General features: G+C 56.6%; 1 protein-coding gene across 1 annotated transcript; it reads left to right on the top strand.

Annotated features, from left to right (window-relative positions):
- The first annotated feature begins 4,341 nt into the window (after positions 1 to 4,341).
- On the top strand, positions 4,342 to 23,176 carry EFHD2 (EF-hand domain family member D2). The gene is made up of 4 exons (XM_044769744.2): positions 4,342 to 6,806; positions 19,058 to 19,205; positions 20,309 to 20,443; positions 21,462 to 23,176. Exons 1-4 carry the CDS (start codon positions 6,505 to 6,507, stop codon positions 21,591 to 21,593), a joined length of 717 nt encoding a protein of 238 aa, XP_044625679.1. The 5' UTR covers positions 4,342 to 6,504; the 3' UTR covers positions 21,594 to 23,176.
- Positions 23,177 to 24,263: the final 1,087 nt, after the last annotated feature.

Genomic DNA, 24,263 nt, shown 5'->3' with positions numbered 1-24,263 from the left:
AGCAATACACTAACGAGGAGCAGAAACCAAAAACCTGCTAATGCTAATGTGTTCCTCTTTTCCGTGCTGAGGCCTCCTGACGCGGGAGTTAGGGTGTCCAGTGAGGGCAGACTATTCCGGCTTATCAGCTTGGCCTCATTTCCATCAAGATGTGCCGCTTGCTTCCGTCTGCTCAATGTCCCAAGTTATTTTGGGCCAATTCATGACCTTATGTGCCTGCTTTTGTTTTTAAACATTTTTCTCTGCCCATCTCTTCCCAGGAATCCACAGCAATGCCTCTGTCCTGCAGTGGGAAGCGTTAGTGGGCTCTTTGTTTGGAGCCTCCTCCCCTCTTTAGCATATTGCTTTCATTCCTAAGACCCTAAGATATTGGAGGCAGAAATTGTATCTTCTGGCTAACTGTAGTCTTCTCATCCTAGAAATCAGAGGTGCCCTTTGACTGATAAATCACTTTTATGGTTAAACAACCAGACTTCGTTCATTCAGGCAACAAATCCTGGGTACCTACTATGCCCCAGGTACTAATGATACTGTGCTAGACCTCGTGGCCTCGACCTTGGCTCCCCTTTCTTTTCACCTTCTAATCTGCTGCTCTCCTGAAAAGGTGTTGGAGTCATTAATTTACCGGGTATTTGGCATGGGAGAGCTCACCTTTGACGTTCACACCCTCTTTTTTGACTTTCAAGGGGATTACTGCTGGGCATTCTGGAGAGAGCTGCATGCAGCAATGACCGTCTTCTGGGAGTTTCTTTGTGCCTTTCAATAGTTGGACTTTAAGAGTTAATGATAGCAAACTTTTTATAGTGTCCTTGCCAGCCATCGGATGCTGTGCTCAGCACGGTCCAGACATTATCCCACTATGTGCATCACTCCTATTTTACCATGAAAACGATGAGTAGGTAAGTAACTTGCCCAAGAGCGAGAGCATCAGAGCCCAAACTTCATACTCTCGACTGCTCCAACATATCACTTTCCTCAGCGAAGTCCAGGAACCAGCTGGTTATCTACCAACCAATGAGGCAAGGGTCAGCAAACTTTTTCTGTAAAAGGCCAGACAGCAAGAAGCCCTTTTCCTGGGAAGGGCCATGTCTCTTTGTGGACCACAGGGTCTCTATCTCCGCTACTCAACTCTGCCATTGCAGCATGATGTCTAAACAAATGAGTGTGGCTGTGTCCCAATAAAACTTTATTTATAATAATAGGCAGTGGGCAGACAGGCAGAGCCCATGATAAACACTCACCCAGACTGATTATTAAGATCTTCAGGGCTGTTGCCTGCCACATGACTCCCAGGAAACCAGATTATCATCATTTCCATCATCGACACTTTTACCACGCGCCATGCACTACACTAAATGCTTCACACAGATTTTCTCATTTAATCTTCTCAAGTACTCCAGGAGGAGATAGTTATTGCCATTTTATAGACAGGGCAACTGAGGCCTCTGGAAAGGTGAAGCGACTTGCCCAAGGTCACCCCACTGGGATTGTCAAACCCAGATCCTAACCATTACACCACACTGCCTTTCACCACTACAGCCCTGCGTCTGGACAATAGCGAGTTTTGCCAGTGGGTCTGGAGGCCTGCCTTCCACTGGACCACGCCTGAAAGGACCAAGCCAGAAAGGACACACCTTCGTCTAGGCATCCTGGTTTAACAGCCCCTCCTGAGAGCACCTGCTTTTCCCTCTTAACACCTCAGGTCAGGGCTCCCTGGCCTCGGCGCCATGCTCTCTCTTTCAGCTGACTTTGCCTATCTCTGCGCTGTGTTAATTTTACAATTTGCCTTTCAATTTCCCAAATTCTCAGGTGCCCCTGCAGCCACATGAAGTGTTTATCTGCACCCTCCATTTATTCCTTCCTTGTTTGCAGAGCAGAGAGCTGGTAAATGACCTCTGGGCCACACTGACGCCCAAGGACCAGCAGGTCACCCGGCTCCAATCTCTCTCTGATGCTGCCGATGCCGTCCTCTGAGGAGCAGGGGACAGACACTTGAGAGGCTTGTTTTTAAGAGCTCCTGTTAACTTTTGTGTTGAGTCATGTGGGTGCATAGAGGTGTCACTTTAGCAGCTTCTCTTTCTTGGCAGTGACCTTGAGACCTAAAAATGGGCCACCGATGCTTTGGAGGGGACACTGCGAAAACATCCAGTGCGTCCCCAGCCCTCAGGCAGAGCAGGTCATCGTGCATTCATGCAACAATTATCTCTCCAGCGTGTACCTCAGGCCAGGCCCCATGCTGGGCACGGAGGAGCCAAAGCTGAACCAGACAGACTGGTCCCCTCCCCCAGGAAGTTGTGTTGCGGGTAGGGTATGTCACATATTTTATTAACAGCCTCCCTGTGGGCTGTCCTAAGTGCCAAGTCCCAGGCAGAGGAGGGTTTAGCAGGAAGAGTTGTAGCCCCTCCCAGTCTCCCAGTGTGGGGGCCCACAAATCTCGCTCTTCAAACTGGGTAGTCCTGCTTCTTGGCGCCACTCTTGCGCATGACCACAAGACTTCCAGGACCAGAGCCCGGTGCCCAGCACACTTAATAAATATGTCTTGATTGCCTGGACGTAGGCGCATACTGCTTTCATAGCATAGTATAAAAATCGGAACCAGCTGCCTATATTATTTCCATCTTTGGAAGGAGTCCAGGAGATGAGGCATTGCTGGGGTTTAAGCCACAAGGTGCACACACACGTACTCTTTGAGAGTTTAAAACAGGACTAATACTCAGGCTTGCCGGGTGTTAAACTTGGACCCTGAGCTGCCTGGGACTTGACAGAAGCAGAAAACACACTCAGCTTTTCTTTGGCTGGCTGGCCCAGCTGGACATATGCAACTAATCTGAAAGATGATTTTGGTTTTCAAGTGGATTCACAGCATCCACGATAACCACAAAAAGAGAGCTCCACAGACAGACAGGTTGGTTTCTCAGGACCTGTAAATGGGTCTACCTGCAGCTGTTGGCCCATCCTACCCTCTTCCTCCAGCCCTGCTCAGGGATCCCGTAAGCAACTGCCTGACACAGATCCTTCCCCACACCGCACCTTTTGCACAGCTTCCAGACTTTGCAGGAGGTGAGAAAACCCAGGCTGTGGCCCCATTCCCTGCTCTCACTCCTCCAGTCTCTCCAAATGAGTATTTGGACTGTCTCTGAACCTTGACCTCTGTGCATCTTTCTCAATCAATCAAGGGTTTCCTGGTGACTACGGAGTGCTTGTGATGATTAATTAGTGGGCTGGTATTTGTAAAGTGCTAAGTGAGTGGTGCCGTTTATGAGCCAACTTTTTATCTCCAACGGCCTCCCTAATCCCCTCTCGTTTTCCCAGCATCTCCGGCTGGAGGGACCACCCAGTTGTGTCAGGCTCTGGAATGCTCCTCAAAGTTCATTCCATCTGCCCCTATCGCCCAAGAGTTCCTCCCTACTCCTCTCTGTTTCTCCCCCCTCCTTTGTCAAAGTGCTATTGTTTTTCTTAATATTACCTTACCCCTCCCCACAAGACAGTTATACAAGGAGATGTGGGAGGAAGAAAAGAAACATAAGTCAACGATGACTAAGTCTGCCCTGCTGCCTTGCTGCAGGAATACTGTCAGAATTGGCGCTCACTCCCCCTGCCTCTGTAAAAATCCTTTGCTGAGGGTGTGATTTTTCCTGAAGATCATTCTTTCCACATGACCAAATGCTGTAATGTGTAACCAGTCCAGATCGTTTCTCTCTGCCTAAATCCACGCCTGGGGCATGGCACTCAGGGTCATTCCAAAATGATTTCCCCTAATGAACCGGCGACTGGGAGTTCCCGGAAGTTTCACAATTAATCGGTGCTCATCAGTTATCCATGTTTTTCCTCCCTTCGCTATTTCTTTGACTTCTGAAGAAGTGCTTTTCCTGAAGGCCAATGACCTCAGAAGGAAAAAGTTCAAATAAAATACAGCCCCCAGCATGCATCTCTGACTTTAGATCAACAGATCAACAGCTGCATTTAGAGGCAGGGCCCAGGCCCAAGGTCTCCAAAGTGGGGCAGAGCCCTGGGCAGCTTAAGGTCTCATCCTGTAGCCACAGAGCCTCAGAGCTCTAAAGCCCTGAGATCCTGTGAGAAAGTCAACCCAGGAGGTGTTAAAAGGGCTTACCCATCCGGGCAGCATTTCCTGAGCTCTGCCTGAGCACAAGAGCAGCAAGGCCTGGCTGTCCTGCTCCCCTTTGAGAAGATGCAATAGATAAGGAACAAGAATTCCCCCAGCCAGGCATCACGGGGCCCACCCTGCCTCCTGAGGGTGGTGTCCACACAAGCCAAATGTCTACTGACCGAGGAGTTTCATACAGAGAGCCCATGTGAATAATTCAAACCAACACCCCAGGTTTTTCACGTATATTTAAGTTGTTTTTTAAGATGGCAAACCCTCACATAATCTCATAACTATTAAAAGTTTGCTCCCATGTCCAACAGATACAAAACATTTCGTAATAAAGGCAGCCCTATTTCATGCAGACCCGTTACAAATCATAGGTTGGGGCAAGTTGAGATTTACTAGATTTTTTGAAAGTAATTAGCTGCTTTGGGAGGAAAACTAAGAATTTGGCAAACCCGAGCTTCTGCAGACAGAACTTTTAAAGCTTTGATCTACACCCTGTCCCTAGTCTTTTGCATTCAATAAAAAACAAACTATTGTCCTTCTGTTGGGCCCTTGAAGGCTGCATATGGGAGACACAGAAACCTGCCTTTTGTAAGTAGCTGGCCCAAACTGCCCAAGACCGACAGAAACTTAATTCTGAGCTTTAAAGAAACAAAATCATGTCATGAAAGCTGAACATCTTCCTCGCACTCAGAAGCAATCTCAAAAATAAGTTATGGAAAATTTCACATTTTCTGAACCCTGGAGTTTTTTTTCTCAATTTCATTCTTTTTTCAAATGCCTTTTAAATTAATTCAGCAATATTCTTAAACTATGGCAAGTTCTGTTCTGTGCAAATCACTCTGTAACAGCTTGCTGGCTTTACGTTCTCAAGAGCGCTCTGCCTCCAAAGCATTGGTTTTGTACGCCCTGCATCCATCCTCTCTCCGCACGGTGACTGACAGGAGCGGCTTCTGCATTGGGGTCTTCAGCATCGTCCTAGCATTTTATTTTATTTTATTTTTATTTTTTTAAAGATTGGCACCTGAGCTAACATCTGTTGCCAATCTTCTTTTTCTTCCCCCCAAGCCCCCCTGGGACATAGTTGTGTATTCTAGTTGTGAGTGCCTCTGGTTGTGGCATGTGGGACGCCCCCTCAGCATGGCCTGATGAGCGGTGCCATGTCTGCGCCAGGATCCCAACCGGTGAAACCCTGGGCCACCGAAGCGGAGCGCATGAACTTAACCGCTCGGCCACGGGGCGGCCCCTTGTCCTAGCATTTTAGAGAAAAAGCACAAAACATAGTCTTCCTTCTAGATTAGTGATTCTCCAACTTCAGAAAGCAGAATTCCGCTGGGTGCCTGTTAAAATGCAGATTTCTGGAAATCCACTCCAAAGTTTTGCGTGTCTGGATTGGAGCCTGAGAATCCGCATTATTACCCAGCCCTCCCCGCCCCCCACCCCGTGGTTCTGATGCAGGAGGTCCACGGCTTTGCAGTTTTAAGGTGACAGACCAGACCACAGAGAGCAGTCCTCTCTGCTTCTTCCCGAAGCCCCATCCACGGGCCTTGGGGGAGGGCATCTCTCCTCTGGGGTCCCCACAGACACGGCAGCATCAAGATCTCCCTGCCAGTTCCCATAAAGCAGAGTCACAGGCGACGACCGTGGCCCGGCAGCTATTCTGCCAAGTCATCCGTGTGATGTGCTGGCCCAAGGGGACGGGACCAGCCTCTTCCCCCTTTCGTTCTCCCCCTGTCTCCGAGGACCGTTCAGGGCTGAGGCCCAGACTCATCTCCTTCTCAGCTGCTGGTCCATCCTTTTCCAAAAGATGCAGCAGCTCCAGCTGCGCTTAAATCTAAACGGGGATTCCTGCTCACCGGGTCCACCTTGTTCAATACCCCTGCAACCCTCATTGAGAACGCCAGTGTGTAACATCGAGTCGTCTCCATGGCAACCAACAGGGTGTCACAGACACAGGATTACGCCTTCATGGCGTGGGGATTCCGGAGAAGGCGTTGGGGGCGGCGCCCCCTGAGCCCCTGACCCACATCCAAACTGCAGGGGAAGAGTCCCTCTTCCCGCCTCGGTCCCCAAACCCCAGCCCGACCTCTCCTGCTCAGCTGGCACAGTGAGGACGGCGAGCGGGATGCACTTTTACAGAGCCCCCCAAGCTTACGCGGGGGAGAGCAGCGGGCTCGGCGCTCCCAGCACACTTGGGCCCGGGCGGTGGAGACCAAGCCCGCGCGGGCGCGGGGGCGGGGAGCGGGCGGGCCCCGCGAGGGGCGTAAGTCCCACCTTCGGGGGCGGTGCCTGGCGCCGGGGAGTGTCAGGAAGAGGAAGAGCGCGGCCAGAGGCGGTGCGGGCGCGCGGCGAGCCGGAGCCGAGCGGAGGCGAGCGCCGCGCGGGCCACCATGGCCACGGACGAGCTGGCCAGCAAGCTGAGCCGGCGGCTGCAGATGGAGGGCGAGGGCGGCGGCGAGGCCCCGGAGCAGCCCGGGCTGAACGGGGCGGCGGCGGCGGCGGCGCCCGACGAGGCGGCCGAGGCGCTGGGCAGCGCGGACGGGGAGCTGAGCGCCAAGCTGCTGCGGCGCGCCGACCTCAACCAGGGCATCGGCGAGCCCCAGTCGCCCAGCCGCCGCGTCTTCAACCCCTACACCGAGTTCAAGGAGTTCTCCAGGAAGCAGATCAAGGACATGGAGAAGATGTTCAAGCAGTGAGTGCCCGCCCGACCCGGCCCCCCACCCACCCCGCGAGCCGGCCTCGGGCCCCCGACCCTCGACCCCGCGCTGCCCCGGGACACTTGCCGCCAGCCGGGCGCCCCTGAACCCCGACACGCCAGGGGTGGGGACCCCGCGGCCCCTTCCAGATAATCACGAGGCTCCAGGATCTCCTCCCCACCAGGCATGTGGGTCTGGGAACCCCCGGCCCCTGGCACGCCACCCCTCCTCGTGGTGATGCTTCCCCCACCCAAAACACCATACCGCGCACACGGAGTGGGGGACCCCACGGGTCCTTCCAGATAATCACGAGTCCCCAGGAGCCTCCACCGCCCCTGTACACATGGGTCTGGAGACTCTGGGTCTCTGGCCTATTAGTGACGCTTCCCCCACCATCCTACCCCCCGTACACTGAGATTGAGGACCCCGTGGCCTCCCTTTCTCGCTCCCCAGCTACTCCAGTTCCCCGCCCCCACCCCAACACGCTGGTCAGAAACACCCACCCCCCAGCCCCTCAACAAAGGTGCCCATTCCCTCCACCCAGGCCGCACCTCCTCCTTTCATTGGGGTCCTTTCATTTCCTCTCCTTATCTCAGATCCCCCTCAACACAGGTTCTGGGCAGGGACCCCCACCCACTCATCCCCTGCAGTTAGTCAGCATCTGCTAGCAAACTGTGGTCAAAGACCCTTGAGCCTCTCCTACTCCTACCCCCATCCACTCTGTTAGTCAGGACCCCAATCCTGGACCCTCAGGTGGTCTCCCTACGAGGGACCTTCCATCCCTGTCCCCCGACTCTGCGGGTATGTACATCCCCCCCTCTTCTTGAGGGCTGAGCCCCCTCCTCCCTCCACTCACTGTCCGTCCCTCCCATTGCCCTCCCCACCCCCCTGCACCCTGCAGCTTTGCAGTCACTGGCCCCCTGCTTTCTGTCAAAAGGCCCCCATCTCTCCCCCCTTCTCCCACTGGGTGCCCCCTTCCCTCCCCACACAGGGTCCCCGACACCCCACACCTTCCTATCTGACTTGCCTGGTTGTTTCATTCCTACCCTTTACTCCATATAATTCCACACACTGCCCTCAGCAGGTTAGACCGTCACTCCAGGCCTGTGGGCTCAGCCCTCCTCCCCCCCAAAAAAATTAAAATCTCTGTGAAGAGACCAGAGAGAAAGGCCTCCCAGTCCCCTTCTGGTCCCTCTCTGGGTCCACTCAGTTGGGATTGAGATGGTCAGCCAGCCCCCCTCCCTTTGGGACACTGCCCCACTTCCTGTTGCCCATCCCCTGCCCCGGGCTCCTGGAGAGGGAGCGGCCCAGGAGTATGGCCTGGAGTGGATCTGGAAGGGGCTAGAACCATCCTGAGGCCCAGTCTTGGGTCGGGGAGTGAGGAGGTCTTGTTCCCCCTGGGATAGGCAGCCCAAGGCTGAGGGAGAGGTGCCGGCCCCACCTTGGCTGGGTCAGGAGGTCGGGGCAGGTCGGGGCTGTGTGTCCAGGCGGCGAGCAGGAAGCCCAGGAAGGGGGTGTTTTGCAACCCCACAGCTTGAGAAAGGTGCTTTCCCACTTCCCTCTGCCTGTGGAGCGGCCGCTTCTGCATTCGGCCCCAGCACAGGGGAAGAGGTTTTTGGTTCTCGGACCTGGGGAGGGCTGGGGGCCCCATTCTTTTCCAAGAGTCACCCTGTGGGGGGAACTGAGTCTTTACCTACCCTGGGCCTCTGCATGGAGTCCTTGAGCCCTGAGGAGCCTGTCTTTTTGACACCAGGGTCTTGGTCGGGAGTTCTTCTAAAGTTTCTTCCAAGCCAGAGGCTGGTGCCGTCGGGAGAGCAGAATCTCCAGGATTCCAGCCCGCATGGCTGGAAAGCTCAGGCCTGGGTACAGCCTTGCTGCCTGGAACTTCCTTGTAGAGCCGGCCCTGGGGGAGGGCAGGGGAGACCATCCCAGCCTTGATAGTGCAAGGCACTAAGGAACTCCTTAGTGGCTTCCTCCCAGCATCCCCGTGACATAGAACCATAGTCATCACCATGGCGCAGTTGGGCAGTCTGGGCACAGAGAAGTTCAGTAACTTGCCAAGACCACACAGCTAGGAAATGATGGAGCCAGGATCTGAACCCAGGTCTGTGACTCTAAATCTTCCCTTCTGGGTTTCCTGTCTCGGACATCTGTTTCCACATGGGAAATGCGCTCCTCCCACACCCCCTTCCATGCTCATGGCTGGTTTTCTGCCTCGTGGACCCACTGCCAGCCCACATCTTCTTTCTCTCAGAGTCCTCCTTCTCTTGGGCTTCCACAGCATCCCTACCCCCTGTCAAAAAAAAAAAAAGATGGAGCTGTTTGTTTGGGAGAACACAGACCCCCTGACGAGCAGGGCCTTGGGAGGCTGCGGCTCAACTGGAAGGGGCGCATGGCTGGAGGAGTGGTCTTGAAGCTGCACTCGCTGAGCACTCTCACTTTTTACAGAGGCATTTTTGGTGTTAGTTTGACGAGGGGTACTTTGATGAAGGCTCGGGGGAGCTGAACCCCTGCAAGCCATCTCTTTGCACCACTCCTGCTTGCTGGGGCGTCTGCAGGGGTGAGGGGGGCAGGAAGGGGCCAGGGAGCTAGACTTCTAGGGAAGGAAGTGCTGCCCGCCGGGGGCCCTGGCGAGGATGGAAAGCTCCAGATTTTGTATTCAAGGAAACAAGGCTTCACTGTGCCAGCCCAGCCCAGCCCAGCCGACTCCCGGCTGTGAACAACCAACAGACAGGCTCTCACTGAGGACAAAACCCTCGTTCTGCTTCTGCTGTCCGAGTGGGGCTGCAGCCTCCTGGGTCCAAGCAGGGCCGAGGATCCCAGCCAGGGCTCTGCTGAGAGACTCCTGCCCTGGTCCCCAGCTCCCTGGCAGGGAGGAGGGGAGGCCAGCCCCCCCGGGGGGAACCCATCCACCAGAGCCGATGGGGAGAGGTCAGAGGCATCTGGGAGTTGGCCTTTCCTTGGAGGCCAGGAGCTAGGAAGCCTGGGCTTCTGTCCTGGCTCTGCCACTGCATTACCCAATCTGCCTGCCGTCTCTGAGCCTCAGTCTTCCCATCTGTAAAAGGAGCAGGCTATATCTGATGATTCCTAAAGTTTGATTCAGCAATGACCCCTTATTTCTGAGGGGTCCTGAATCCTTCTGGATGGCAGAACTGCCTTCCAGAGTCTTCTGGTTCCTCCATTCGGTGTTCATCAGCACTCACTTACTGAGGATGGGGATGGCGGGAGGAGAGAGGGGAGAGAGGGAAGACAGACGATCTCTTCACCATCACTGACCTCACACTACAGCTGGGCAGTTTCCAGCTAGGAGAGACCTGGAGGGTCAGACTCCAGCCTTCTCCCCATTTTACAGAAGAGGAAACTGAGACCCAGAAGGGTGCAGTGACTTGCTTACGTGCCCGGGGAGGTTTTCATTGGCTGAACCAGAGCATCCTTGTGTGTACAGTGGGGATAGTGGGCCCCACTCCGGGGCTGGGCTGGGAGGAGGTGAGCTCTGGCACTGTGCCGGGCACCTGGGGACACCGCGTCAGTGGACCCTGGACTCTCTGTTCTCCCACCCTGTGTGGCTTCAGGCTGCACCCCTCCCTCTCATCCCACCCTCTCCCCACCTCTCTCTGCCCGTTCATCCAGGCCTGTCTCTGGACCCTCCAGGCAAGGGGGAATGCTGTGGTCCCAGAGACCCTCAAGGGCTCAAGGCTCAAGGCCGGCAACAGCCCTCGTGGGGCTCTGCGGGGTTTTGTAAGCCGACACCTGCCCGAGAGGTAGGCAGCCCTGTAATTCGGAACCTGCCAAGGAATCTGAGGAAGATGCCCCAGTTCCCTGCTTTGCTCAGCCTGTCCCCAGCCGTGTCGCCTCATGACCCCTTGCGTCAGAGAGACAGGCTTCCCTCTCCTTCTGGACGCCTCCTCCCTCCCCAGGCCTCTCCCCTCCTCTCCACCTGCTCCACCTCCCAGGTGTCTGCTCAGGGCCTCCCTGCTCACAGCACCTCCCCCAGAGTCCTTCCTGGGAGACAGTACGGTGCAGTGGTTAAGGGCACGGCCTTCGGAGTCTGCGGCCCTGGGCTTGAATCCCAGCTGTGGGCCCTGGGGCAAGGTACTTAAACCTTCCCAGAGCAGGGAGAATAACAGCACCCATCTCACAGGGTTGTTAGGAAGTGCTTAACTCAGTGCTTGGCACAATTTGAGTACTTACTAAGTCCTGCGGCCCTGGGGTGGTTGTCTGGGCTGGCAGGGAGGCAGCAGCACGGAAGCCCTGGCTGCCTCCACTTATCCTCCGGGGAGCTGCCGGCCTGGCACGACCCTCTTACTTTGAGCCAGACCAGCGGACACAGCATGAGAACCCTCCTTTGCTCCTGCTGCCAGGCACTCTGATTGACAGCTACGTACAGCTTTGATCAATAACAAAAATAGGGAAACGAATTCATTATCAGTTAATTACGTGGCAGGCAGGTGGCAGAAAAAAGAGCACACAGCAGGTCTGGAGTGATCTCAACCTGGACTCCAGTCCCGGCAGGCTGAGTCTGGGCGGGCGCTCAGCCTCTCGGAGCCTCGGGCTCCCTTGGGGTGAAGAAGCTACCAGGCAAAGTGCTGAGGATTAGGCTTACACGAGTCCGGAGCCTTGGGAAAGAATCCATCACGTCTGGTCTGTGGGCTATTAAAGACGTAGATGACGTTCTTGAAAAACATGACGTCCACTCAGTTGATCGTTCATCCGACTGATATTTGATTTTCTGCTGAGTGCAAGTTCCAGAGAATTAAGGAAAGAATAAAGTTCCTGCCCTCAAGAGGCTTAAAGTCTTGCAGAGAGCAGCAGTGGATAGGGGCCTTAGAGGGTCGAGAGGATGGGCCCACAGGGCTGGAAGTGAGAGGTTCCATTTCTTTCTTTCGACCATGAGCACTGAAAGTTCCCTTGAGGGCGCCGTGATGATCTCCCTCCACAGCCAGCCCCCTGCCTCCACGCCCTCCCCTTGTTAAATGGAGCCGCCAGGTCTGGTGGTCCCCAAAGGAGCCTATGTGTATTATTTCGGGAATTGAATTGAATTCTCACACCAGCACAGTGAGGTGGTGCTGTCACCATCCCCATTTGCCAGATGAGGAAATGGAGGCTCAAGGAGCTTGAGTCCCTTATCCAAGGTTATAATAAGTGGCAGAGGCGGGATTAGAACCAGGTCGCCTACAGGGAGCTCCAGAGGCCCAGCGAGGGCTGTTCATGGTTGGGAGCAGGGGGTTCTCGGAGCCTCGGTGGGGGGGGGGGGAAGCCCTCTGTAGGGGTGGAGAGGGCGGGTCCTTCCACCTGCAGCTGCAGGAGCCTGGCTTCCCCGAGATGCCCCGCCCCTGGGGAGGGAGGATTTCCCAGCCTCACTCCTCGCCCTCTGCTCTTCCTGCTTCCCCTTTGACTCTGAGTCACCTCTCCTCTCCCCCGCCCCCAGGGACTTTTGGTTCCCCATTGCTTTGCACTTTCTTGTCTGCCGCCTCCTCTCCTCCGTGCCCTCCGGGTCCAAGGCTGGGCTTCAGCTCTGAGAGTCCAGGCTCTGGGTGACCAGGCCCTGCTGCCTACGGGGAGGCCCTTTCTGTAAGGCCAGCCCAGCCGGAGGAGGCGGAGTGTCTGCCACCTCAGCAGGGACAGTCCGCACACCCTCCAGCAGCCGAGTTCCCTCTAGCCACCAGCAGCCTTCTCCTTGGCCGACTTCCGCTTTTCAAGGACTGCAGAGAACCAAGGGCTCTGTGCCAGAAAGGTGCAGCTAGAGGAGCCAGACCCAGGGGTTTCTGGGCTGTGCAGAGGCCCTGCTCAGCCCTTCCCTTCACGCGGCCCTCAGCTGATGGAGAGGGCCTCTGGCGGCCGCTCTAAGATGATCATCTCCCATTTCACACATAGGAAGACTGGGTCTCAGAGAGGTTTACGTGACTCGTCCCAAGTCACGCAGCTAGTAAGGAGCGGAGATGGGATTTGAACTTGAGTCTGTCTGACTCCAAGCCCCTCCTCCCGGGGGACCCAAATAGAGCAGCGTAGCATCCCCCAGGAGCTTGTTAGAAATGCAGATTCTCGGGCCTGCTGGATCAGAATCTGCATTTTAACAAGATCCACCAGGTGTGCACACTGAAGTTTAAGAGGCGCCAGGCCACCCCACGGCCATCTTCCTGCCACTTGCCTAAAGTTGACCTTCAGGAGAAGCGCGTTCCTCAGCCTGAGCGGTAGCAGGTAACAGGCCGAATAGGGGGAAGATTAAGTTAAATAATAAACACTGGGTTAAATTAGACATTCAGTAAATGTTTGTTGCAATCACTGTTATAACAATAATTACTATTAAGAGCAGGCAGGGCCGGGGGGCAGGGGGACTGGCACGCATCCCACTGCTGATGCTACAAGTGGAGGGAGATGCCCCTCCTGGGCTGGGATTCAGCGTGAGGCGGTTGAACCCGGACTTAGGATGTCCCCAAGCCGTGACAGCCCCCAGCAGATTGCCATCAGCTCCCGCTTGATCCTTGGACTCACTGAAAAGCCACTGGGGAGCCGTGAGCAAGGCACACGGGCGCACACACTCGCATACCCTCTCCTTGGCTGACACAGGGCAACGGATCAGTGTCAGATTCCGCAGATAGAACTAGAGGAAGTGGTGAGCGGCTGGGCTTTCCCCACATGAGTCAGGCGATCTGGGGTGGGGGCGTGCAGGCACCGATGGCACCGCTGAGTAGTCCTCACTGAGCATGGGGGCGTTCACCTGCTTGGGGAGGTGGGCAGGGCTAAGCTGGCTGCAACAGCAAGGCTAGAATTTTTCTGTGGTCCAGAACTTTCTGGCTCCAAGGGACCTGCCTTCCGATTTCACACGACAAAGAATACAGGCCCAGGAGCCAGTGGGGCCTCCCCAAACAGGATAGGGGAGGACCAGGTCTGTGCATTTGCTGAGACCAAAGCTAGGTGGGCCTGGGGGTCTTCGGTCCATAAACACCACCTTCTCCAGCTGTCTGTCCTCCTGGGGACCCTCCTGGGCAAAGGGGCCATCAGCAGAGGCCTGGGATGGGAATCAGAAGGGACAGAATTGGCATTCCCTGTGTCCCCGGTCCAGCTGCTCCACCTTCCTGCTGTGGAGCAGTGGTGGTGACGACTCCTCATTCTGCCACCAGACTGCACAGCACAGCTGGCGGGTGCAGAGGGTCATCCATGGGGAGCAACTTTCTAATAGTTCCAAAGCCAGAAGGAGCTGCCTTAGGGAAGCAGTGAGCTGCCCGTCCTCAGAGGTATTCAAGACACCAGGCAGGAAAACTGCTTTGGGAATCAGACCCTCACAAATGGCTAATTGAGGTAGCCTCTGATACCCCTCCCAACCTGAGGTTCTCTGGCACAGGGTCTGGAAGCAACAGGACACAGCATAGTAGTTAAAAGCATGTGTTTTTCATCAGGCCTGGGTTTGGACCCCAGCTGTGTTCTTGTCCAGTATGGCCTCGGCCAAGTCGCTTCCTCCCTGAGTCTCGGTCTCCTCATCTGTAATATGGGGATATTTATGCCTGCTTCGTGGGGTTTTTGTGAGGATCTGATGTGAAACCCTTGGCACGGTGCCTGGCCCATGGTAAGTGCTTAGCACAGAGTAGCCACTAATGATAACATTGTTAGGAAATGGGGACAAGCCTGGGGGCAGGGCCAGGGTGTTGATACTGAATGCTGTAGGAGCCAGCCACCGCCCACACCCACGGCTCCTGGGTATCAGAACCCCGGGGAGGAGGAGAGCAGCTGGCTGCGGCCTGCTCAGCCCACAGGGGCAAAGTCGGCCTGGGTAGTGGCCGGCTGCTCCACTTTCAAGGGCGGGTGGGAGGGGATTTTGTCACCAGCATCCAGGGCGGCAGCTGCTGAGCCCTCCGTGTCGAGAACTGTTCGGGGGGAGGCAGGAGGAATGTGGGCACGGCGCCAGGGGCGGCAGCCTCCCTCCAGTGCTGGGAAAAGCACTGAGCTCCCGACCCGGGAGCTTTGTTACCGGTGCTGTGCATGGGATGGTCCCTCCCGGGCAGGCCCCACAACAGCCTCTCAGCCCAGCCTCCCCAAGCCCTGCATGCTTGAGACTTTGGGATGGTCCATGGGACCAGGAAGAAGGAAAGCTTCCAAGTTTTAGAATCCTGCAGTCCTCTGGCTGTGTGGCCCTGGGCTGGTTCCTGCCCTCTCTGGGCCCCAATTTCCCCGCATAACATGAAGCAGATAGATCTTGTGAGCTGACCCTCTTTCTCTGGACACTCTGAGCCACCTGCACCCTCAGTTCTAGCTCAGGGAGAGGGCTGATGGATGAGAGGGTCCCCAAGCCAGGGATATGACTGTTTCCAGCCTTCTTGGAACATCATTCACTCCTATGTTGGTAGTCGTACACCTGCTGGTGGCACAGTGACAGTCTCCCCCTTTGTCACTTCTCTCCCTGCCAGAGGAAGGACAAGAGAGTAATCCAGGGCTGAGGCTCCTCTCTCCCTCTGCCCAGAGAGAGAGCAAAAGGCTCTGTCCTGCCGTCTTTCCACCTCCCCAAGTGTCTGGGTCTTTGAATCAGGCCTAATGTGGGGAATGTAGTGGGACCGTCCAAGGAGGGGAGATGCTGGAGGGACCTCTGGGTCGTCCTGTCCACCCCCTGCCTCCAGGCCAGCCTCCAGCAAGCATTTCCTCCCAGCCAGGTCCCATCAGGACCGGTGCCCAGGGGAGAAGCCGTGATACTTTTTATCATTATTATTCTTATTATCGTCACCATTTTTATATTATATATGCGAAATCCTTAATGTGGTATCTGGCACACAATAGTTCTCAATAGCCACTATTATTATTATAATGAAATTAGCAGGTTTTAAGCACGAACTATGTACTAGGCATTTTATATCCATAATCTTATTTAGTCTTTAATCCTAAAGGTAGATATTAAGAAGAATAACTTATTATTATTAAGTTCTCCTGTATTAATTAAGTGCTTACTGTGGGCTAGGCTCTGTGCCAAGCACCTCCTTGGATTGTCTCTTTTAAGCCCTGCCTCAGTCCTGGGAGGGGTCCTTTGATCTCCATGATGTCAATGGGGAAATTGAGGTTTCTGGGGTCAGGTGTCTTGACCCAGGTCACCCAGTCAGCAGGTGGCAGATCTGGGGTTTGGACCCAGGTCAGTCTCAGCAGAGTTGATGTCAGCACAAACTCTCAAGGTCCTCTTCAGTCAGCTTAACCCTGGAACTCGGCTGATCCAGTGACCCAGAGCCCAGCCACACCCAGGCACATGGTGGATGTCTGCTCCGCAGGGGGGTCATGGGAACAATCCCCTCCAGTGTTGCCTCCTCTGGGGCCCCACCTTCCACCCCAGCACCTGGCACCCTGGCGCCTGGCCTCTCCCTACTCTGTCACCTCCCCTTGGCAATTGATGCATTGGTGCTGCGGCCAGCCCTGGATTGTCCCCCTGGGGGCCGGAGCCCGTCCTAGGTAGAGCCCAGACCCAGTAATTGATTGCCCCTTGATTGATGCAGGCAGCGGTTCAAGCCGCACTTGGAGTTGCAGCCCAGCCAAGCCTGGGAGCTGCCAGAGACCCGGAGATGCAGAGCCCAAGTTTCCGTCCAAGTTTGGACGCTTTATCTGCACTTCCTCTGAAACTGAGCCGCCCCTGGCTGCAGGGGAGCCCCGTACACTGAGCAGTAAATAAAGCAGGGGCTCAGGAGAGGCGGGTGGGGCTGCAGAGAGAGGAGAGTGTGGGAATCGTGGGTTGGGGGGTCTGAGATATCGGACCAGGGCCCTCACCTCTACACTCCTGTCCCCTAATCGGTCACACGGGAAATAACACCAGCCTCTCAGGACTGCTGAGCACAGGGGTTGTAAAGAGAAGATGCCTGGCACATAGTGGGAGCTTAATTACAGTAATGAAACCTCACTGTAGGGTGGCAGCTGCCATCTCTGGAGCCAGCTGCACGTGCCAGGCGCTGTACTGAGCCCTCAGGGTGGCCGGGTGAGAGGGCACTGTCATCCCAGGCTTCTCGGCCTTAGCGGGAGGCCTCAGGGTCCCAGTCCACCGACCCAGGCGGTCTGCTCCCACCCTGACTTGTCACCCCTGACCGCCACTCTAGCACAAGTCCAGAAAGTGGCAGGGGATTGTCATCCCGAGGGACGCAGAGGAGGGAGGCCATGAGACGGCCCAGGAGGAACTGACTCCCTCCCCAGGCTGCCCAGGCCTGTCACTGAGGGTCCTGCTGCAGCTGCCCAGCCCCTTGCCAGCTGGCACACAGGCTCTGAGGTTGGAGGAGGGGCCTCCACCGAGTCTCCCACAGGGCCCCTCCAGCTCTAAGTGGAGCCTGGACCATGGGACCATACACCGGCCTGGCCCTCCCCAGCCCCACAGCCCTCGACCACATCCTCTCCCATCTGCTTCCGCCCCAGCTGTGGCCACTGCCCACAGGGACCTGTGATCCATCTGCCCTCTCCGGGTGCTCACCCCACGGAGGGGAAGAAGGCCTCAGGACCCTCTGTCCCCTGCAGGGTTCCCAGAGGCTCATCTTCCCTGTGCTGCGTGCGTCACTTCCAACCACTGACTCACTTGCTCGTGAACTATTTATACCCCTCGTGCAAATGCTCCGCTCAGCGCTCCCGGCAGACATCTCTGTTCTGCTGGCAGCCCCAGGACATGTGGAGGGGGGCTGGGCACAGAGCAAATGTGCAGGTTTATGAGCCCAACACGCATGGAGTGGAAGCCCATCTCTTTCCTTTACTGCTGTGTGACTTGGGCCAGTCCCTTAACCTCTCTGAGCCCCCATTATAAAATAAGGTTATTACGAAGATTAAGTCAAGTCTGTAAAGTTCCTGGCACAAAGATTTCAAAAAGTGGTTGCTATTAGAAGTTCAAAGTCATGTGACACTTCAGTGTAACTAGAGATGGGGAAGGAAACTGGGGAGCCCTGAGGAAGGCACAGGCATGAGATATGTCTTGATGTAAGAACTCCAGGTCTCCAGGACGTAGGTTTCTGGAACTCGGTGCCTCTATGTCACACTGCTGTCCCCACCACTGTCACACAGTCAGCTTAGGTTAGGGGACTGCAGTAGCTTTCTTTAGACTCAGGCCATTTTGCTGTCAGCACTCTCCCCAGCCCACCAGGAGACAGTCAGGTTGGTGATTGGTTAGCTGATAAGAGGGCCGGGTGGTGAGGCTGGCCTGGTGGCACAGCGGTTAAGTTCGCATGTTCCACTTCGGTGGCCTGGGGTTCACTGGTTCAGATCCCAGGTGCGGACATGGCACCACTTGGCAGGCCATGCTGTGGTAGGCGTCCCACATATAAAGTAGAGGAAGATGGGCACAGATGTTAGCTCAGGGCCAATCTTCCTCAGCAAAAAGAGGAGGATTGGTGCAGTTAGCTCAGGGCTAATCTTCCTAAAAAAAAAATAAAAAAGAGGCCGGCTGGGCTGTGTGCACAAGGCCACATCTGCTGTGCTGGGTGCTCCAGGCACCAGCAGCACCTCCCCAGTGGGTGACGGGGCCTGGAAGCCATCTCTGACCCAAGCTCTTACCACAAGGAGGCTGGTCGAGAGGGACATTTAGACTCTGCTCCCCACCCCATCCCTGTCCCTGTGGGGCCCTTGGCGGTAGAAAAAGGAGACCAGAAATGTGCAGAGCAGAGACACTGGTCACCCAATCATTATTCCAGCCCTTTCCAGCCCCCGAGCCCTATCCCCACCGCTCACTGCAGGCACCCTGCACAGCCTGTTCCCTGAATACGCCCGGGGCCGCCTCCCAATTGGCCTCCCTTCTGTGACCTCTGGCCCTGCCCTGTGACACGTGGTACCTTCTGCCTCCCTCCTGGGTGGGGAAAGAGAATAGAGGAGAGATGGGACCAAGATGTCTCTCGAGCGCCAGTGGACGTTCCGGTGTGCCGGCTGGTCCTGGAGATGATCAGAGATGCTAACCCTTCCAATCCATAGCCCTGTGGTATTGTGAATTCTTTCTCTCTGCTTGTAGGTGTCACATTCAGTACAGGAAGGCTGTGGTTTCATTTCCTTGTGTAGCAGACTTGTCCAAAAGTTAGTACTGCTCAACACGTAGGAGGCCCTGTAGTGAGCTCAGCATCATCAGAGGTAACCACGTTGTAGCTGGGCCACAAATCAGGACTTCACCTGGGCCAAGATCTCTTCCAGCTGTGAAAGAATGACATGTTGATGAGAGGTGCCCTCTGAGCCCCGGGCTCCTTGCCCTCCAGCTTGGGACTGCTCTGACTGCTCAAGTATGAGGTGTCAGGATGTCCTTAGGCCTCTCTCTCTGCGCCCACAGGTACGATGCCGGCCGGGATGGCTTCATCGACCTGATGGAGCTAAAGCTCATGATGGAGAAACTCGGAGCTCCCCAGACCCACCTGGGCCTGAAAAACATGATCAAGGAGGTGGATGAAGACTTCGACAGCAAGCTCAGCTTCCGGGAGGTAAGCCCTGCTCCCCAGGGAGGGTGACACCTGAGGGCTTGGTGGCACGGAGAGCCTAACCCCCTTTTGTCACTGGGCGACATTGTCCTTGCGCAGCCACTGTTGAATGGCTGACAGTTGGCTGAGGCTTCAGCAGGATCCTGGAGGAGGCCTGGGGGTTCTGAGATGCCTTACATGAGAAGGCGGGGCATCTGTCCCTTCATGTAGTGAGCACTTACTGAGTGACTTCTGTGTACCTGATGCTGCGTGGGCTCTGGGAGCACAGGGAAGGGCCCTGGAGTTAGAGGGGGAGACACGTGAAGAGTGAACTAACAGGGTGCTATGATTCAGGGGAAGGGGGGACAGACGGAGCGGGTGGCGTGTGCTGTGGGTCCAAGAGGACTGGGCACTGGGCTGGGTGGCTTCGCTCCGGATCTCACCCAGGCCTCGCTGTGACGCAGGAACCGTCAGCAAGCCTGGTTACAGAGGAGGAAACGGAAGCTCAAAGCCAGATAGCACTGGGACTGGACCCCAGGCGGCAAAGGGTTAAATGCCAGGGTCCAGGCTCAGAGCCTAGAGGAGGTGGGGCAAGAGAACGGTGGGCGGGGCGCCTGGAAGAGGAGAGTCCCAGGGAGGAAGGGGTGGGCAGTACCGGATAATGGTTTGGAGTTAGGACAATCTTTCTTCCATCACTTCCTGGTGCTGAGATTTGGGGCAGGTGTTCTCTTGTGTCTGAACCTTCTGTAAAATGGGCCTAATCGTGTACCCTTAGGACTCAGTAACTGCGATTAGAGTGGATTAGTTGGGGGAACAGTGGAGACAAAGATAAGAGGCTCTTGATGGGAGCGAGCATGGGCGGAGCAGGCCTGCAGGAGCCCTGGGCCCTGGAGGGCAGGAGAGGGCTCAGATGGGCAAACTGAGGCCCAGAGTCGGGGGGCGGGGGGGTCACACCGGCCTGTGCAGGGACACAGAGCACGGAGGGGCGAGAACCCAGACCTCTGGCTCCCAGTCCTGTGAGCGCGCCTCTTTTTTCTCCAGAAGGCCTAAGGCTGGGCCTGGGTGTGGCCAGGAACTTCGGCCCCTTCCCGCTCTCCCTGACCCCACGTGCTTTTCTCCCTGCGCAGTTCCTCCTCATTTTCCGCAAGGCGGCGGCTGGGGAGCTGCAGGAGGACAGCGGGCTGCACGTGCTGGCACGCCTCTCCGAGATCGATGTCTCCACTGAGGGCGTCAAGGGGGCCAAGAGCTTCTTTGAGGCCAAGGTGAGGACGGGAGGGTGTGTGGAACCCGGGGTGCAGGGTGCCCTGACCCTGGCTCGAAGACGGGGTGGCCAGGCTATAACAGGACCCTGGGTTAGCTCCAGGGTCACAGCTTCCCCTTCCGGTCCCTGCTGAGGCTGCAGACAGGAGACGGGGAGCTGACGGCCGGGCCCGGCTGGGCAAGGCCCACTGCGTGCACTCCTGGCTTCTGTCACCTCCCATCCAGGCTGTGATCTTTTCCAGCTTCCTCTTTCTCTCCCAGCCCCAGGGGTGGGTGAGGGGTGTGTACTGTTGAAGAAGGGACAGGGACCACTGTGAGCTGCTCCTGGCACACACAGCCACCACCCTAAAGGACTGGGCCATAAAAGGTGGGCCCAGGAGAGAGCAGAGCAGGCCCAGAAACATAGCGCTGGCTCCCAGGGCCTTTTGGAGACACCAGCCCCACCAGCCCCAGCCTGGAGGGAGTGTGACAGGCCCCAGAGGCCACCTTCCCTTCCAGCACACACTTAGATGGAGGGGACATGTATGGCCCCTGGGTCCTGCCTTTCCTTGTTTCTCCTTCTTCCCATGTTAGCTAAGAACCTTCTTTCTCAAGGCCACTCCCGCCTCCCTCTGGGCTTCTAGGGTGGATGGGATGTTTCAGGGTTCATCAGTGGGACCAGGTTGCACTGGGCTCCCCAGGACGGGAAACAGGATGAGGATAGCAACATCAGAAGCTCCCACAGATAGGACCCATGCTATGCAGCCGCCAATGAGTGTGCGTTCTCTCTTTTAATTCTCCCAACGAATCCATGAGGTCAGGGTTATGGAGCACCAGGCTCTAAATGGAGAAACTGAGGCTCAGAGAAGTGAATGAAGTGCCTGGCCCAGGCCAGAGCTAGCGAGAGGTAGAGCCATGCGTGTGTTGATGGGAGCAGCACAGGAGAACCGCAGGCCAGAAGGGACCCCAGAGAAAGCCCGCCGTGGAGGCGCAGAGACCCCCCCCACCCGGCCCTGACCCCCCTAACCCCTGCCACCCCAGGTCCAGGCCATCAACGAGTCCAGCCGCTTTGAGGAGGAGATCAAGGCGGAGCAGGAGGAGAGGAAGAAGCAGGCGGAGGAGATGAAGCAGCGGAAAGCGGCCTTCAAGGAGCTGCAGTCCACCTTCAAGTAGCGAGGTGCTGGCCCCGACCGCACGGCCCTGGCTCCGGCGCCCCGGCAGCCGGCGTCCGCGGCTCTGTCTGAAGGGACCACACTGAAAACCTAAACTATCTGTGAACAGAGCCAGTCGAGGGGTCTCCCAGAGGGGTCCAGCCTCTCCCCGCTCCTTTCTGCTGTCCTCGAGGCCGCAACACCGGCGCTGGCTCCCTGCCTGGCCCGGCCCCCCTGGCGATTCCCGTGTCTCTCGCACCCCCGGCTGCCCACCACCTCCTCCAGCGCTGCTTGCTGCTCCGAGCCCGGCTCCTGGCCCTAGGGCTCTCCCTACCCCGTGTGCCTGCCCCCTGTGCCTCTCCCTTTTCACCTCCTGCCCCACCCAGAGGCCACCTGCCCTTAACCAGCAGGCTGCACTGCCCCTGGGGCCTTCTGAGTCCCTTCCTAGACTGGGGGAGCAACAGATGGCAAGAATTGTGGCCGGCTCCGTAGAGCTGGACCTAAGGAGCTGATGAGAGGCACGAGGGCCCCCGCGCCCACACCTGTTCCTCCAGCCCTGCCTCCTCTCTCTGCTGGAGTCACGGCGGGAGGCTTCCATCTTGGCAAAGGGATCCAGGCCCCTGGCGCCCTGTGCTGACTTGGAGACCCCAGCTCTCTGGGGCCCAGCGAGGCAGGGGGAGGGGGCAGCTGTGCCAATCTACCTCACGCGCTCACCCTCTGCTGGCCATGCCATGGATTGTGGGCTGGGAAGGTTCTGGGGGCAGAAACCACCTCTCCCTAGTCCCCCCAGCACGGCCTGAGGGTCCCAGGGGCTCTGGAGAGAGCAGGGTGGGGAGGGCCTGGCCCCTTCATAGGGAAGGAAAGCAGCGCCCGTCTCCACTCTCCAGGAGGCATCCAAGAAGTGCTTTAAGCGGTTTGCATGGACCCGGCAGTGGTGAGCAGGGGGCCTCGCTCGGCCCTGTCACGCCCTCCTTCCCCGAGTGATGTTCACCGCCTTGTCACCAGCGACAGGACCTGTCCCCTCACACCCACCCCCTGAGGAAGCATGGGGACCCCAGCCCACCCTGTGCCCATCTCCAGATGGGCCTCAGCCATGCCTGTGCCACCGCCCAGTCCTGCGCAGCTCCCGATGTGCTCACTCACGCGTGTGCGTGTCTGTGTGTGTGTGTCTGTGTCCGTCGCTGTGTCGTGAAACCGTGCCCGTCACCCAGTCCAAACGAGTGAACGGCCATCGAAGCCACAGTTATGCAACTTTCAGTGTGTGTCGTGACAGTGTCACTGCTTTTTAAACTCGATAACTCTTTATTTTAGTAAAATGCCCCCAAAGTCCGTGAAACTCCCATTGGACTTGCAGAGGGTTTATTTTTTTGCCCTTAGAATCTGCAGATTAGGAGGTGTCGACCCCAGTGCAGCAGCCTTGGCCTGGATTGCGTTTGCCTTAGCAGATATGTTTATACAGATGAATATAAAAAGTTCTTTTTCTTTGGGCTTATTGCTCTTTTTTTCCCCCTCCCTTCTCACCCAAGAAAAAAAAAAAAGCTACTTCTTCATTCGGTGGTACGATTATTTTTTTTAACTAAAATCAGATAAAATTCTATATTCTTATGTGTGTGTGGTTCTTGTCGGTTGGTGAGGGAGGGGAGGGGCGGGGAAAGGAGGGGACAGGGATGAGGTCACCTGGATGCTGGGGCAGCATTTGCTCAGGTGGCTCCCGTGTCATGTCAGATGCCAGGAAGAAGATGGGACCCTTCCTAATGGGAGAGGTTGAAGTTGATGCCCACCCGCTATGACCAGGCACTAGGCTAAGCTCTTTGCATGTATTAACTCATTTAGTCCTCAAAAACAGCCCATGAGGGGCGTGCTGTTTTATTCCCAGACAAGAACAGGGAGACCCAGAGAGTCCCTCAGAGGCATTCGGGGTGGAGGATGCAGACCCATGCGCTCAGCCCCGGGCCCATGCCCCCACCCATCCAGCTGTCACACCTGGTGAGTTCAGAGGAGGGGGTGTACCAGGAGTGGCCATGCTGATTCTGGATTGATGCACCCAAGGACCCCCTCCGAAACTCTCCTCCCCACCCACAGACACCCCCAGCCTCCCCCACCACACACAGGCTGGGGTGGTAGGGGGACAAGGAAAAGTGGGGTGCTCCCCTTGTGGCTTTGGACAGATTAGGCTCCCACTGGGGCTCAGTCTCCCCATCTGTTTGATGTGAGGGTAGCCTGGGGTCCCAAGGTCTTCCCAGCCCTGTGGTTTCCAGGTAGGGCACCCCCCCTCTCCCAGGTGCAACCTGAGTGGGGGTGTGGGTGGGAGTTTGGGATTAGGCTGGGCACCGCTGCCCCCAGGTGGACGTGGGTGGTACTACAGCAGCTAGGGTGCCCTCCGCCTGGGCTTCCTCACAGGGAAGGCTGCGTCCTTAAGGGTATTTCCTGGGGCATGCCACCCCACGTGCCACCCAGTGCCTGAGGTGCCACCATCACTAACACAGCATGCTAGATTAAGCATTGCCTTTCAGTACCCCTTCCCCAAGGGAAGAAGAACTATCGTGCTAGCGCATAAGGGTCTCAGCCCAGGGATAGAGGATGCTGACAGGAGAGGGCTAGAAGTCAAGCTCCAGAACCCCTGCCCAGCCAGCCCGGCGATGGATACAGACCTTGAGGCTTCAGAGTGTGAGAGACTGACCAGCTGTCCCAC

The sequence above is a fragment of the Equus asinus genome, chromosome 5 (assembly GCF_041296235.1).
Source record: "Equus asinus isolate D_3611 breed Donkey chromosome 5, EquAss-T2T_v2, whole genome shotgun sequence".
In the NCBI taxonomy this organism is placed as follows: domain Eukaryota; kingdom Metazoa; phylum Chordata; class Mammalia; order Perissodactyla; family Equidae; genus Equus; species Equus asinus.
Note: the sequence above shows the minus strand (reverse complement) of the source record. Positions and strands in the feature narration are given on the sequence as shown.